General features: G+C 37.7%; 1 protein-coding gene across 2 annotated transcripts in view; it reads right to left on the bottom strand.

The window, feature by feature from the left end:
- LOC123867588 (forkhead box protein O) overlaps positions 1 to 16,692 on the bottom strand; it is a 113,915-nt gene that overhangs the window by 4,620 nt on the left and 92,603 nt on the right. The window contains exons 4-8 of one of the 2 annotated variants that reach the window (XM_045909682.1): positions 16,399 to 16,499; positions 15,228 to 15,479; positions 14,558 to 14,754; positions 13,421 to 13,614; positions 12,059 to 13,048 (exon numbers count right to left, since the gene is read on the bottom strand). In XM_045909682.1, coding sequence (XP_045765638.1) covers positions 12,866 to 13,048; positions 13,421 to 13,614; positions 14,558 to 14,754; positions 15,228 to 15,479; positions 16,399 to 16,499 — 927 coding nt within the window. In that variant the 3' untranslated portion in view covers positions 12,059 to 12,865. The remainder of the gene's footprint in view (positions 1 to 12,058; positions 13,049 to 13,420; positions 13,615 to 14,557; positions 14,755 to 15,227; positions 15,480 to 16,398; positions 16,500 to 16,692) is intronic. The other variant, XM_045909683.1, reaches the window with a different exon arrangement.

Here is a 16,692-nt window from a genome sequence, read left to right as displayed (position 1 = left end):
AATAAAAGAACAGTAATATTAGTAATTTGTTGTTATGTGGTGCAATTGTTTGTATTGAATTCCGCGAGCGAGTAAGCGAAGGATTCTAGGATTTAAATAGCATCCAGAGTTTAGCGAGAAATTCAAAGGCCCGACTGCAAATAATTTTGCAGCCGTGCGAAACACGCAACTTTTCATCACACTACAGATTTCCTCATCAGAATTAAATTTCCAAAAATTTTTTGAAACAGAAACTCGCTAAAGCGAGTCCCTACGTCATAAACATAACCTTTGCTTAGGATGTTAATTAGTAATAGACCAGTCTGCAGTCAGTCAGTCGGTCAGGAAAAGTTTTTTATTCTATGTAAGTATACCTTATAGATTATTATTATTTAAGACTGCTTTTTATACTAATAGGTAAAGAATGATACAATTAGCAGTTTCTAGCAGAACAGTTTCATGTCACAGTAATCCCAATATAATTCTCACGCAGCGTCTGTAAGATGTGGATTATCAGCGTTTCTCGCAGTTTCTGCTGAGTCGGTTGAGTGTAAATCGTAACCTGCCCGCCACAGTGACGCCGAGTCTGCGCGCCCCTCACCCCGCGTCGCAGGTGACGACCCTGTAGTGATGTACAGCGAACCCTATATCGATGACCTACCTATCCGGTTGATATTTTTTTAAATTCTAGGTTAGGTTATGGTTATGGTCTATAGGTTAGGTTAGCTCTGTGCCACTCTTCTTCGCTTGACACTATACTTGGTAGCTCGTATGGTAGATATGTCAAGCGTAGACGAGTGGTATAGATACGGTCAGATGCTGAGGGCCATAATGATGAGAAGGTAGGACAGTGAAAAGCAATAAAAAAAAGAGAGAGAATCTAGAGGGTCAGCACGAAGTAATGTAATACGGTTCCGTGCTGATCTTGTAGAGGGGGAGGTTCTTTAAGGGATGTGGTAGTTTTTATTAAACCCATACCCGTCTGGTTTCTATACGGCATCGTACCAGAACGCTACATCGGCTTTGCCGGTAGGACGGTAGCCACGGCCGAAGCCTTCCACCAGACCCAGACCAGAGAAAATTTAAAAGTTATAGAATTCCAAATTTCCCCTACCGGGAATCGAACCCGGGACTTCCCACTAATAAGACCACAGCGCTCATCACTGCGCCAGAGAGGTCATAGCACAGAGGTATTCATACACTTTTATATTTTCTATTTGAAATGTTGGATCTAAGTGTAGGCGTTTAAGTTTACAATATTCAAGGAATAACAAGCTTTTCATATCATAATCCGCAAGAAAAAGAATAATCTGACGTACTAAAGCATAGTTTTTCTCCGTATTTTTTCTGGCAGCAATTTCTATTTTTAGGGGGAAAAAGGAACCTTTATAAGATCCGCCTGTCAAGAAAACCTATACGTACTTCTAGTGACTTAGAATCATGAAATTTAGCAAGTAGGTAGGTCTTACAGCACAAGTAAAGAAAAAAATCTGAAAACTGTGGATTTATGGTTACATCACAAAAAATATTCAAATGTGTTTTAATAATATAAAACTTAATCACATTATGTATGGCGCGTGTTCTACAAAAAATTGTCAGGTATACTTTGTACGATGGTACAGAACCCATTGTGTGAGTCCGATTCGCACTTGGCCGGCTTTTTTTGAATGGCGATCTTTTATGGTATAAAATGTTATTATAATGATTGATGATGATATGTAATTTTTCACGGTCCGTTTTTTATATTATACAAACAATAAGGTAAATTAGTAGAGCAAATAGAAAATTTGACCATTTTAAAGAAAAATCTTACAAACCGAATAAAATAATTTCGAAACAGTAATATTTGTGTCGACTGTCGATATATATTTTATCGATGAAATATTATTATAAAGTCACATACCTAACGCCCACGATAAATCTGTCGCATATTCAGCAATGTAACGGACTTTCTCCGTTCATTGCTCAGAATAAAGTGCGCGCTCTTAATATGTGATGTGGATAATTGGCTTTTCCCGAAATAAATCTGACATAAACCATGTCTAGGCGAAGGCTTAATGTATGATATTTCTTATCAAAGGAAATCATATAGGTACCTAATAGCTACCTACCTAGGCACGGTTTTCTTATGTATTGATAGGTTATCCTTTTGAATTTCAGACGAACTATGACCCAGTCACCTACCCATAGAAGAAATCATTACTTGCTTCATTGACAGCGAGACGCAAGGGCTAGGTTTTATATCTAGATTTTTTGCGTCTTGTTTAGTTCTCATTTAGTGAATATTAACCCATCTTGACCCCCCTGGCGTTGTGGTGAACACTGTGGTCTTATAAGTAGGACGTCCCGAGTTCGATTCCCGGCAGGGCCAATTTGGGAATTTGTAATTTCTAAATTTTAGTTAGCTTTGATTCCACGTCACCCTAGCTTATTTGACAGATGTTGATTCCTTTACCTATCTAGTATCTACCTACCTACTCGAAACTTTTCGAAAATGAAAAGCGAAAGTCAACCCGCGCTAACCCGGTGCCATCCCCGTTCATACCCCGTTTGCCATGTCGACCTGTCGCGTACTATAGTTGTTTCAAAGCCTACCTACATTTGACGCCTGACTATGTACCAGGGTGAAGCCTCGACGTTTGGTTACAAGGTTCGTAACTGGCGTAAACTGTGCCTAGGCAAGGAATTCTAAAAGTAGGGCACAGGCAGTTTACATAAATTCCAAAACAGGACTCCTCCGCCTTTTTTGTCCAGATTGTGTGACGATAAATCTATTTCCGGAAGTTACGGGTTATAAAGCATAGGCGCCGTTGGTTATCGAGTGGTTCCGGTGAGGGGCGGCGGCGTAAATTTATTCATACTGGAATGTCTCTTAACTCCCTCGTTATTTAGAACGCGCTTCCTTTACTGCTATTGCAAAAGGATTTGGATATTGTATGTAGGTCAAATTTATCGGTTTAGGGATCTTCGAGGTACTCGTAGGTTAGTTACTTATACTTTAGTTTTCCTTAGCTGATTTAAATAAACAAAACGAAGCAATCTTGTCGGAGAAACGCGTAAGCGACGCGATTTACCCGGCGCTTTAGACTTTCTGGAGTTTTTCAATCGTATCATTTCATTCTCAATTCGCAGTAGTTAACAAGGTCTGCGCTCCGTAGGTATAGTGCGCCTTTTACGCATTTCAGCGAGAAGTTACTATGTAGTTTATTTTTTAAGTCAGTTAAGGAAAATCAGATTATACATTGGTCTTACATTTTCTTATATGACTGTATGTAGATATGAAACAGACAAAATTTTATAAGTTTTGTCTCAGTTTCATATCTACATATAATACAAAGTATGTAATGCGCATAGACAGAACTATTTTGTAACTTTTTCATAAATATAATATGTAGATAACTAACATAAAAAACCTACCGATGGAGGATATGGTGTGATTTTTATTGTCCCTGAATAAATGGAGCAGAAAAAGTTGCCGTTTCTATATTTACAGGGTTTAACCAGGACGCTAGCAAAAACTTAGCGTTGTTATTATACTACCTAAAACACAATCCAATGCCAATAATAATCTTAACAAGTGTAAATAAAAAAATTATAACACCCCCGACAAGTGAAGGTTACAGTTACTAGAAAAGAGCTGATAACTTTCAAACGGCTGAACCGATTTTCTTGGATTATAGCTATAAGAACACTCTCGATCAAGCCACCCACCTTTCAAACAAAAAAAAAAACTAAATTAAATTCGGTTCATTCGTTTAGGAGCTACGATGCCACAGACAGATACACACGTCAGACTTATAACACCCCACTTATTGGGTCGGGGGGGTTAATAAATAAATCGCCTTATTTTGTAGTTTTAGTGATTTACATAGTAGTTTTCAAACCCGCAATCGGCATCGGATTCGGCATCGTACCGGAACGCAATCGCTTGGCAGCCGACTTTGCCGGTAGGGTGCTATGGTGACCATGGTGACTAGCCAAGGACGAAGCCTTCCACCAGACCAGACCAGAGACGGTTAAGAAATTGAAAATTGCCAAATTGCCCCGAATCCGGGACCTCCCACCACTGCGCTAGAGGGGTCATCAGTAGCATAGTATCGTAGATGTTCTATCTTATTCTACAGGCTGTGTTCATTCAAAAGTGGCTTAGGTCGCCTCGGGAGGCGTACGCGGCACCTGTTGCATGTAGGCGGAGCGTTACGCCCAACGCCCTGTCGTAGTCGCCACGTGGCCACTTTCACGAGAAACAAGGATGCATTTCAAGCAGAACGCGGCATTAGCATAGTGCTGTAACTTCGCAGTAAACGGAAGTTTGAGACTGTCAACTGTTGTTGTCGACCATAACATTGCTTTGCCATTTCTGCCAAAAGCTTCGAGTATTTATGCATAAAAAGCATGTATGTAAGAACTACAAAAAGTATAAAATATTATGTATAAATTAGCTGATAGCTAGGTTTTTAGAAATCGCGTGGAATCTTTATGATTGTCCGGGATAAAAAGTAGCCTTAGTAACCCTAACTTTAGCAAAAAAAATCAGATCGATCCGTTGTTCCGTTGCGACGCGAGTGAAGGATAATCTAATAAACAAACAAACACACTTTCGCATTTATAATAATGGGGGTAGAGGTGAACAATGAAGGAATTGATAAAATTACGTGTTTATACAAAATATAATATACTTATACCTAATAAATATACAAATACCTACCTAATATATACTTAACAAATAAAGAGATAAGGTCGCCCTTTGTTTGTAAATCTTTCCTGTATTTTACTTTTTGTCGTAGTTTTAAGCAAAATAAAATAAATACTTAAATAAAATAAATACTAGCCAGATTTTCACCCGAACATAATTACATTTAATGTGTAAGTAGATAATATGAAAATAATAATCGATATAAAATAAAATTAGTAAATTATTATGTAATTAAAGCTCAATTGAGTATAAATAAAGTTAGATTGGTATCAAAATCGACACAAAATAGCGGATAGTCAAGTTCCTGGTTCCCCGTGGCCTGTGCAATTAGAAGATATTCTTTAAGCCGAACTTACATATTCGTCCAGTAATAAAAAAATAATTCAGGCTCAAACTTTAAGCTATATAAATGTTTAGTTATATAGGTCTTGTAAACGAAAATAGACCTTGTAGTTTTATGATGTGCAAACGACATTAACACCCATATTCACAAACGTTACTATGAGGTTTCATAGTACGCTCGAACGCACTATGTCCGTTCCACCAATCAGATGACTGTATCACGTCAATTTACAATGATCTGATTGGTGGAACCTACACTATGCGTTCGAGCTTACTGTGAGACATCATAGCAACATTTGTGAATACGGCCGTCACTCTCTTTACCACAAAGCAATTTTATGGTCGATGTTAATATTTTCCGCTAGTAGGGACGTCATTCATTTTCAAAGATCTAAAAGTATGCAACTTTATCTTACTATACTCGTATCATATCTTAACTAAATAAAGCTTAGATGATTCTTTTCAGTAAGTACTTACCTAAATTACATAATATAAGAGTAACAAACAGCGATTGAATTTTCGTGACATAAATGTAAGGCGTAAAGCCCGCTCGAAGCTAAGCCTCCGTTTTCTTGTTCACGTCTTTTCGCTCGATAGCTAAACCTCAATTTTCTTGTTCACATCTTTTTACATTTTTTACAATCTTCTTGTTCACATCTTTTTTGTAATTGAAAGATATGCCTCGATTACACCTGTAAGTTTTACTCACGTAAATAGCTTACGTAGTTAATTAACAGCTTTACTAATATATAAATGTACATAAGTGAGTGTTCACATTAGTAAAGGCGTAAGTTAATTATGTAAGTTTACTTACGTGGGTATTTACAGGTACATATCCGCGGCCATAGAATAACAAACATTTTTGATGTATTAACTATAAGTCATCTCTAAGTGTGTAAAGTTGCATTCAGTAGTTTCAGCATGATGCGTCCACAGACAGACAGACCGACAAAAATTTAAAAATACTGTTTTGAGCTCTATATCGTCTGAGATTAATTTTCCAAAATATATAGCTAGCCTTTGCCCGTGTAATGTATTTTATAGCACTCGGGGATAGTGTGGTAGGTAGGTAGGTTTAACAATGAAAGAATTTTCTAAACCGGATCATTAGTACCAGAAATTGAAATAACCTTCTTCATACAAACTAACAAATTATAAGATAATTCCTCTTTCTATGGATGAAAAACGTATAAAAATCTGTAAGTACTTTCTGAGATTAGGTAGCTCGAACAAACATAAACTCAGTGCGGCGAGAGACTTATAATATTATTGTGTACTGAAGGCATTTTCAGGGAAGTTTGTTTCATTTCAGCGGTAGATTCTAATAAGCAAAATTGTACACTACAATTTCACTCCCTATAATACTTATACAATTTCTGGTCCCTCAGAATTAGCGCTGTCCCAATTAGTTCATCATAATGTCAACATTTGGCGTAACAAAGTAATAAAAACGTTAACGCCTAGCGCTCAGGCGTCACTATAGCGAGTAAGTAATCCAATTTGCTCCCAACGCAACGGAAGAATGCTAAAGCCGCGATTAAAACAAACCCCTTCGCTGTGTTTCCTTTCATTTGTTTCGTCACAGTACACAAATTACTTGGCCGTTATTTCTACAAAATGTTTAAAACACTACATTTTCAAAAAATTAGATTAGGTACGTCGATACATCAATCATCTTAAACTCAATCGGGCAAGTCTTTCTTAATGCCGGTTCAATTTATAAAAAGGCTATGGAAAACGCGGCGCGCATATAAAGCTGCGATATTGACAGACATAACTGCGTTGCCTTCATTTAAATAACCGATCAAAGTCGAGACTAAGCTGTCAAACAATAAAGAGCCAACTTGTTGGATATGCGGCTCCCATCCCAGAGACTTGGTCAGAATGCGAAACGTACCTAAATCGCAACTTTTAAAATAGACATCAACATGTAAATTGGGTGTACGACGCTGCTTCTGATCTGGATCGGATATGCGATCAGATTTGGATCATAAAACTTTTAATAAGTTACATCTACAAGGATAATAAGTTTTTCTTCGAGGAATTCTTCAGGGGCGGGAAGACGCGTAGGAATGTAGGTACGATGCATGTCATTGACGGAATATGGCAAGGTATGCTTACTACCTCATTATGTATATTGCAAATTATAAGCTAGTTAACTTGTTAATAGTGATACAAACTTTATCGTTGACAGATGAACATTTTTGTACACATTGCTGCATATATTGTTGCCTAAAAAGGTTGAGTCCTGTTCTGAAATACAATAAGATGGCTCGGATAGCATACCTTTTTATGAGTCATCCTACTGTTACAGATAAAAACTTGTCAAGTGCGAGTCTGATTCACAAACGAAGGGTTCCGTACCAGCATACAAGATGTACTATGTAATTTTTATTTATTAATGAAGATTTGCATGTCAGCCATTTTGAATTTTATTATTTTTTATTATAAAGGCAATACAAATACACAATACACATCCTGTGAAAATTTCAACTCTCTACCTATTACAGTTCACGAGATACATGCCGCTGACAGACAGACAGACGGACGGAGTGCGGACTGCGGACGCTTAGTAATAGGGTCCCGTTAACACCCTTTGATTGTGGAACCGTAAAAAATAAAGTTCAAAACGAAACCCGACTATTTTAGCTCTATCAAAATTTCAGCACGGAATATTTGTTAGTTTTACTTAATAAAGATCGCACAGCGCGCCCCAAAAACTTCGAGAGGTTTATTTCATAAACTCTTTCATACACTTCTCCAATAGGAGAAATGTATGAAAGAAAATTGGTAAAACTCATAGGGTGACGACATTTAATTTACCCACAATTTATCGTAGCGATACTTAATCAAAGCCAGGCTATTACTCGGTATGGAGAGAGAGAGCCAGCAAGGGCTAAACTTTCAGCTTTTATAAAATAACGAAGGTCTGACCCTCGCTGACTCTCAGTCCAATATTGTGCTACGCAGAGATTTATTTTAGCTGACATCGATCCGCAACCCGCAAAATAAATAAACTTTATATGTTGTATTGTAATGTCCCGAATCAATAAATATCTAGGTGGGCTTCTAATAATACGGGCCAACGAATATTGTCGAGGTCTACTTACAATCTACACGAGGTTGACTGAGGAAGTCATAATATTATTCATTGTACTGAACTCTACTAATACCTACAAGTACTTAGATACCCTGGACTTGCGATTGCCGATATATTTCTGTTGCTTTATTAGGTGCTACAAATTAGCTACTCGGACCTCAATACGCGGCTCTGCCATCATTTTCGGTGCAAAGATCTATTAACTGCTCGATTAAATATGACCGAATCTAATCATCTATCCCAGTAGACATTGAAAAAATGTCGAACGGTAGAAATACCGCTTTTACATAAATATTTATATTATTTTATATGACATTAAATTAATGAATATGACATATAAATTTTCTTATCACGATCTATCACCTGTCGGGTATCGACTCATCAAAAAATCCAACGATATTAAAAATTAAAATGAAATAAATGTATAATTCATCACTCATTTGAGAGGCCATGCGGCAAATATTTAAAATACTTAAGTACAAGGGAAGAGGAAATAAAAAGAGAGCAAAGGAGCGTTTTATTAAGTAGGGGGCGTTAGGGGGTTTCCTAGAATATAATGAATAAATTCTGTATAAAGGCCCCCTCGTAACGCAATTGAAAACTTTTAACAAGTGCCGTGAAATCGTGTGTAAAGGTGGGGCCCACCTAATTAAGCTGGAAGCCGACCGGAATACACGATGAGTTCAGAAATTTAAACGACGCTTTATAAAAATCAGCTTGTTAATATAAGAACGGCGAGTGTTGACCAACTTGTCATTTGCGTCAGAATACTTTGCTTTGCCCTTTTTAACCCCTGACCCAAAAAGAGGGGTGTTATAAGTTTTACATGTGTATCTGTGTATGTCTGTGGCATCGTAGCTCTTAAACTAATGAACCGATTTCAATTTAGGTTTTTTGTTTGAAAGGTGGCTTGTTCTTAGAAATCCAAGAAAATCGGTTTAGCCGTTTGAAAGTTATCAGGTCTTTTCTAGTTACTGTAACCTTCACTTGTCGGGGGTGTTATAAATTTTTAATTTACACTTGTATATTAATAAACTCACGTCATTATATTGATATTGGGAAAAAAGTTACAAAAACAAGTCATTAGCTAGACTATTTAATTGCTAGCCACTGAAAGCTGCCGGCTTATCCCCCATTAACTTCTTACTTTAAAAGTATTAAAAAATTAACAAAAAAAAACCTGCTAAAGACGTATTCTTCGCAACCCTAAAAAACAAGTCATTACCGAAGCGGGTTTAATCTACCAGTATTCTGGATTTTTTCGTGATATTCCATTATTTGAAGGCGATCTCTCGACACCGAGCGGTGGGCACCGTTTACGCTGAAATGATATGATTAATTACTATGGTTTCCCTCATTAGTGAGCAAATAGAAGCATTCAGTGGTGAAATTGATTCGCGGGTGCTACGGAGCCACGTTCAATCAAGATCTAATTATAATTATTATTCATACCAGTGAGCAAATGACAAATGGCTGCCACGGAAGTTAGCGGATGCATTGTTTGATTGTTTTAGGAGCTAAATAATTTTATTATTTATTTATAATACTTTTACAAACACCTACCTACCCGCTTGTTTTTTAGACTACTCCTCTTAATACGCCCTGAAAATAGTTAAGTTGTTTTTATATCGCTTGGTGTATTTTAAATGTGTATGTACTATGTGCATTGAACTAGATTTATATGTATACGTATATTTATGAACTCAAGATTTTCCCCTCTTTTATTTGACATCCCAGTCGACACGAAAGCAAAAAAAAAATATTTTAGAAACCCCTTTTTTTAATGTAATAATATGCGCCAAATTGATTTTGCTCGTATGAAATGTAGCCTATGTCACCCGGACCATAATAACGAATCGATCGACATCTCAGTCATCAAAATCGGTTCAGTAGTTTAGACGCTACATCTAGGTAAAGAATCGTTAAAAGCCAGCCAGTCAGAATTTAATTAGGATAAAATATATTGTAGGTAGTCTGAATGTAGATTAACCTGGCGTATTCACCTAAAAATTATTTATTCAGAACTCAATATAATTTGCACCCAAACATTAGAGCAAGGTCAAGGTTTAGTAGCGTATTTTTTGCCGACGCGACGTAATAAAAAATTTAAATAAATATTCTAAACTAGCTGATACCCGCGACTTCGTTCGCGTGGATGTAGGTTTTTAAAATTCCCGTGGGAACTCTTTGATTTTCCGGGATAAAAAGTAGCCTATGTGCTAATCCAGGGTATAATCTATCTCCATTCTAAATTTCAGCCCAATCCGTCCAGTAGTTTTTGCGTGAAAGAGTAACAAACATACACACACACACATACAAACTTTCTCCTTTATAATATTAGTGTGTATCAAGTAGCTACCTTAGCACCTATTTTCAATTTTAGGGATTTTATAAAGAAAACACATTTTTTGTCAAAGCCAATTTTTTCACCTGAGAAAATCACAAAACTTATTCACGTTGTAATATAAACTCGACGTTACTCATCTAGATAAGAGACATTTTTTTCTCTAGGAGGAATGTTGTCTAATTTTTCAAACCCTAACTCTAAGGCTTTCTTTGCACTGCATTAGATCCAAATCCATAAAATTTCAGGCCTAATGCGTTGCCGGCCTTTCAGGAATTTGTTGATCAGAAAGTTATGTTAGCTGGTTTGTCCTTCAACCACGTCGCAACTGATGGACGTGATTTTTGTCCGGATATAGTTAAAAACATGAAGAGTGGCATAGGCTACTTTTGATCCCGGAACATCAAAGAGTTCCCACGAGATTTTAAAATCGCAGACGAAGTCGTGGGCATCAGCTAGTGAGGAATAGACTGCTTTCCTAAACGAAAAATGTCAAAACGTTAAATATATCCGTCAGTTAAAATTATTTAGCGAGTGGAAATTCGGCCCGTCAAGAAATATATTATTATTATCATAGGTAGGCATTGATGTAGGAGAGGAACCTTATCTACGGGACTCGTAGGCATCGTGTGCCCTAGATGCTTTCAATGTAACGAGTAGGTATATTGGTCGACGCTCGTCTCGTACGCGAGAGCTAATACATTCGCGACCCGTCAATCTCTTTTTTCCCTTCTTATACACATTCTTTCATAAATAAAGGAGATCGCGTGTCATAATCCACGTACAAAGAGATGGAACAAAAAAGTGTCGCATTTTTCTGTAATACGACCGGCGTAAAATGGAATGTGAGACAGGTTTTGTGACCGTAAATTTTTGTCTATTTTCCACGAGGGCTTTCTTACTTTTATATGATTAGTGCGAAAATAGGAGGTGCGAAGGGTAAAAAGTTTTTGTTACTCCAACTCAAGCTTTGATGAACAGACTTCAGTTTCAGACTTCAAAATCTTTTTCGAAGTATAATCTGGGAACCAATCTATAAGTACGTATAAACTTATAAATATAGGTTGTTCCAGCTATACTCACGTATTTAGTCGACGTACTCGTGAGCCCGACTAGTTTCGATTTTCGAACCGATCTAAGGTCCATTTTCACAGCGACGTAACTTACTAAAACAGTGTTATTTTGTAATAAAATAAATACCTGTCTACGTTAAAGGTACCTACGTACGAAGTAAGATGCAAGTTTCAGATCTTATCTCGGTCTTAAATACTCGTAAATGGGGTCAGATTACCGTCCGTTGTTTTCACGAAACAATAAAGTTATAGTTGATACCGGCTCTGAGTTATTGGACACTCAACTGGAAAACTTTTGGGGATTAACGCTGATATTAGAAGGATTTATTGCATTTGTATTATCTGTAAACGTTCTTTCTTCAAAAATGTGTGTGCTTTTTAAAAAACTCAACTTAGGTAGGTACTTACTTGTTTAGAGTTTATTTGATTTATAAATATTCGTTAAAATCTTGCATGTTGTAAGTTTACAGATGCTACTGGTAGACAAAATATATGTATAGATCGTAACGTAAATTAATAGTTACCTTTGCTTTCCACTTAGAGGTCCGTCCGCATGCCCCCTCCCGGTCCTCAAAACCGACAAATAAACTACTACATATCACAAGCTTCCACCTAGCTTAAGACTAAAGCCTACACTAACACAATTGACACTTTAACAACGATCGGTAACGTTCCACTTAACATTAACGCTAAATAAAATTCCAACATTAGTTAACATGATAAACAAAAAAAATCTCGACTACCATGCAAAGTATCAAACTTGAACAGAATCTGCTTGCGTCGTATTTACATTATGATTTATATAAAAATCATTGTTGAGTTATGGCGGTTACATATTCCAACGTGTAAGGGCACGCATAAGCACATCGAATTTAGACTTACGTTGTCTTCTTTGTCCTAGCATGTCTGACATTGTTTTTCAGAGGCTACCAGTTACGAATAATTTAGTACGTAAACCCTGGGTCTTGATCCTCTATAATATTAGATTTAAAGTCTTATCGATAAATAACAACCATTTCAAAGTCAAATTAAACAGTTCTTGTATAAAGAGCAGTTAGAATTGAAACCACAAAATGGATGTCACCCATAGCTACAAGTAAAAATGTAATAGAGAACTAAGTATTTTATGATTATAAAAAAATCCAGTTTGCATTTCGATTTCAAAAAGTCGATGACGACTTATGTTAGTTATGTCCTGTCTCTCAAACGTCAACTCTCGTCCAAATTCGATGTGTCTGCGTAGGAGCTTAAACGATAAATCGTACGTCTAAATTCGATGTCTACGCCGCAGCCATAAGCAAATAGATACACGTGTTTACTACGGTTTTCTTTCAATGGACCCAAGAGGGGGCTACGGAATAAGGTGTGTGAGGCGCCCCTCCGCCAGAGAGCGTGGTGGGGACAGGTGGTGCTGGAGCCACGAACTGGCTTTCTGCTTCCGCTGCCATCGCGGTGTTCTGTTGTTGAAAATTGAAGTCCAACGTACCGCCCATGCTGAGTTCATGATTGATTACCTACAGAGAAAAAAATGTTTTCTTATCTAATCTAGCCCGTACTGTTCTACGACTGGGCAAAGACCTGCAATTTTTCCAAAACAACCCGTTCCCTTCGAGCTATCTTACTTAAAATATATCTATCGAATACAACGCGCGCCAATGTCGACATGGCCTGCCAAGCTGTCGCTGAAGAATTTTGGGAATCTAAAAAGGAGCAAATGCTCAGATGTCATTTGGCACACAAGACTTGTCCAGTGCCGAGTTCCGCTAGTGATCCGCTAGTGAGGCCCACCGCCTGATAACCCTAGCCAGTTGTGCTCGCTCCAGAATACTAGCCCGCCCAGGATTGTACCATAAGGCAATTCATTAGGCAAATGAAAAAAAACTTACGTCGTCAACATTACAATCGAAACTATGTTCCAATGTTTCTATATTCAAGTTCAAGTCCTCTGCAAGTCCAGTGTTCAGGGCGCCCATGATCTGACCCATCACCGTGGTGGGCACCATCGCCCCAGTTTGCACCATTAAGCCCCCGTTTAGTAGCCCAGCGTCTGATGTCGCCACCATTTGCATTTGACTGTTTTCTGTATACAAGAATTAAAAGTTTTAAAGTTGTAATTAAAAGTTTGCCCTAATCATTTTCATATAACTATTTCTCTAAATCTCTGTTTATTTCTCTGCTGAATTGCATATATGAAGAATAATAAGAAAGAGTATTTTCAGGATTATTAGGTACTTAAATTTATTTCAATTTTATTACTGCAAGATTTTTTATTTATTTCATTACATCATTTGTTTTTGCTGAAACGTAAAGAACAACTATAAATATGGATATAAAATTTCCCCTGCCCATAATCTGGTATATCTCCTATACTTATATTCTGGTGGTACTAATAAGCCTATGTGTGCTTTGTGTGCTCGACTATCCAGTGTCTACTTTCCATGCATTGCTGTGCATCTGCGATTTATCGATTAGGTACGTACTGTGATTACATATTTTCGGACATGGTACCTATTGCGTGGCTAGCCGTCAAAATAAGCTCTTGAATGGATCGACCTAAGTTGATCAGACGGAATGCAAGAGGAACAAGAGCCGCCATATGTACGTAATTTGACATTACCAGCAGGCACAGGCCGTATCGGGTTTATTGATGAAATTTTAACATGTGTTTATGTATTTATTTATATATTTATGTATTTATTTATCCTAATATTATATATAAATGTATACTTGCACCACCTACCTCTAATATCTATAGCTATATACTTTGGACCATTTTGGTTGCCTGGAAGAGATCGCTAGGTAGCGATAAGGCCGCCAAATTGTACCTATATTTTGTTGAGCTTTTTATGTGTTTTTCTGTACTAATTTTGTGGTGTACAATAAAAGTATATTCATTCATTCATTCATGAAATGCTAATTAATGACTTTAACAGAAAACTAACGGCGTATTTTTCAGAATAAAAATACGTCTTCAGCGACTCTTGCACCTCCTTCGAGTGTAGTGTGTGCTACCTCCAACTTGCCTGTTTGCATGATATCAGCGGGGTCTGCAGGTGGTGGCGGTCGAACGAAATGGTTAAGTGCGTGTTGATGCGGGTGCGCGGGGTGAGCGGGGAACAGCGACGGGCAGTTGCACCCGCCGTGCGGATGTCGAGGACATGTCCCGTACGAGTAGCGGTAACTCCCACTCGACGACGATGACGATGTCGTTGGAACGTACCTGCCAGTTGAGTAAAATTTCTATGTAGAGGTACCTACCAAAGTTGATCACATGCAACGAGATGACCCGCTAAGCCAGACCCGCAAGTACTAGTACATTTGCAGTGCTGAAAATGCGAATGATGTCCGCAAAAAGTCGGCCACATCGAGTGCAATTGCAGGGGTCACGTCATTGTAGACCTCTGCTTCGGCGCATCCGATACGACAGACTCTTGCATTTCTATTTTCAGCACTGAAAAATGTAACGTACGCTTTTTGAGGGTTATCTCGTCGTATGCGATCACTTTACAACTAGTCGACAGTGTCGACAGTAGAGTCAGTTTGTTCTACATCGTAAACTCTACGCGCATTTTAATGAATTCAAGCTTTCTAGGACTAGGCTAGGTAATCAAAATAATCTCTATGTAATAGCATCTAATTGATCTAATGAAAATAACTTTACCCTGTGCTAAGCATAAACTTATGAATCCTTACGTATTTAGGAATGGGTCTCCTCCTTGCAGCTTCATGGAGTCGGCGAGCGTTCCAGCTAGGACGTCGTCTTGAGTATTGGGGTATTCCGTTTGGGAATATTCATTGCTCGGAGCGTAATCCCCCGCAGGGGTGTAATCTGAAGCCCAGTCCGGTTGCGAGGGCATTAGGGACTGAATCGGCGACAGGCGACCGCATGACGAAGCGTTGGACGAAGTCCTCTGACGGAAGTCCGGAGATAACTGTAAAATGCTGCTACGAAAAAGCGAACAAGCATCAAAAAATAATTCATAACTCAAATATCGACATAAAATATGGCCATGAATATCGGCATAGATAAAACAATCAGATAAACAATCGTGTCATGGCCATTGATTTATCGATACTCAAGTAGCAAATAATGAAAATCCTTAGCAGAAATAAAACTCAGCTGGGACCTAGTCGTGTCTAAGAATAATCTAATACATAAAGTAAAATGGGAAGCATGCAAATCTAATGCCTCCATCACGGCCCGCTAACATGAATGCCAAATGAAGCGATCATCGTAACGGGTAAAATGGTCAGAAAAGAGACATTTTATTAATGCAAAGTATGCCAAAAATTATTTCATAAGAATTGTAGGGTTGCCATTTGAACGACTACATAGGACAAAAAATGACCGATATAAAAGTCAATTACGTCCGTAATTTTGACAGATACTCGGCAATAAAAACGTTGAATATCGGAGAAATGACGAGATTCAGCATCCGCATAACTCATCATCTAATGGTCGTGAATGATTTAAAACCTTTTATCGTAAAGTAACAGTGTTCCTATAACTCATTTTTATTAGCGTGGTCAACGCTGCTTTATATCGAACGTTAGTTTTTGTTGTAAAGTAGATTTCACGTCATAAATTGTATCTGTGGACGTAAATATTAGGTGCACTAGGATTTTTGGCAGAATCCACAATTGCATTTCTCGTATAGGTGAATTATTATATCTTTAAAGTCGGATTAGTATCGCAGTTCGCGTTCCTGTCCGTTAACATAATTGGCGCAATGCCACTTCGTACTCTACTTTTACGCATCTGTGGCATATTATCTGAAGCAATTACTCTAGATTCTAAAAAAAAGTTATATTTCTATTCAGAGCTATAGCGGAACCTATGCATAATTTTGAGATGTAATTTTACCTGTGTATTGGAGAATCGGGGAACATATCGAGACTTTCGGATATTGAACTACTGGGGCTTGGTGTAGCGTCAGCTGTGACTCCGTTTCTTAATGCTTCAGGCTGTTGGAATTTAAAATTTTATGCTATAATAAAAAAGTTTTCAACCAATACCTACGTACGATTAGGACAACTAAATTATTATAGCGATACTTTCGGCTATTATATTTCGGCTTTAGCATCAAGATACTAAATCTTTTCTCGAACAACAATATCCTAAACGATGTCAAAATCAATTTAGTAAAACCATTTCATT

Source organism: Maniola jurtina, chromosome 8 (genome assembly GCF_905333055.1).
Source record: "Maniola jurtina chromosome 8, ilManJurt1.1, whole genome shotgun sequence".
Taxonomy (NCBI): Eukaryota; Metazoa; Arthropoda; class Insecta; order Lepidoptera; family Nymphalidae; genus Maniola; species Maniola jurtina.
This window is presented reverse-complemented; position numbering and strand designations above follow the sequence as displayed.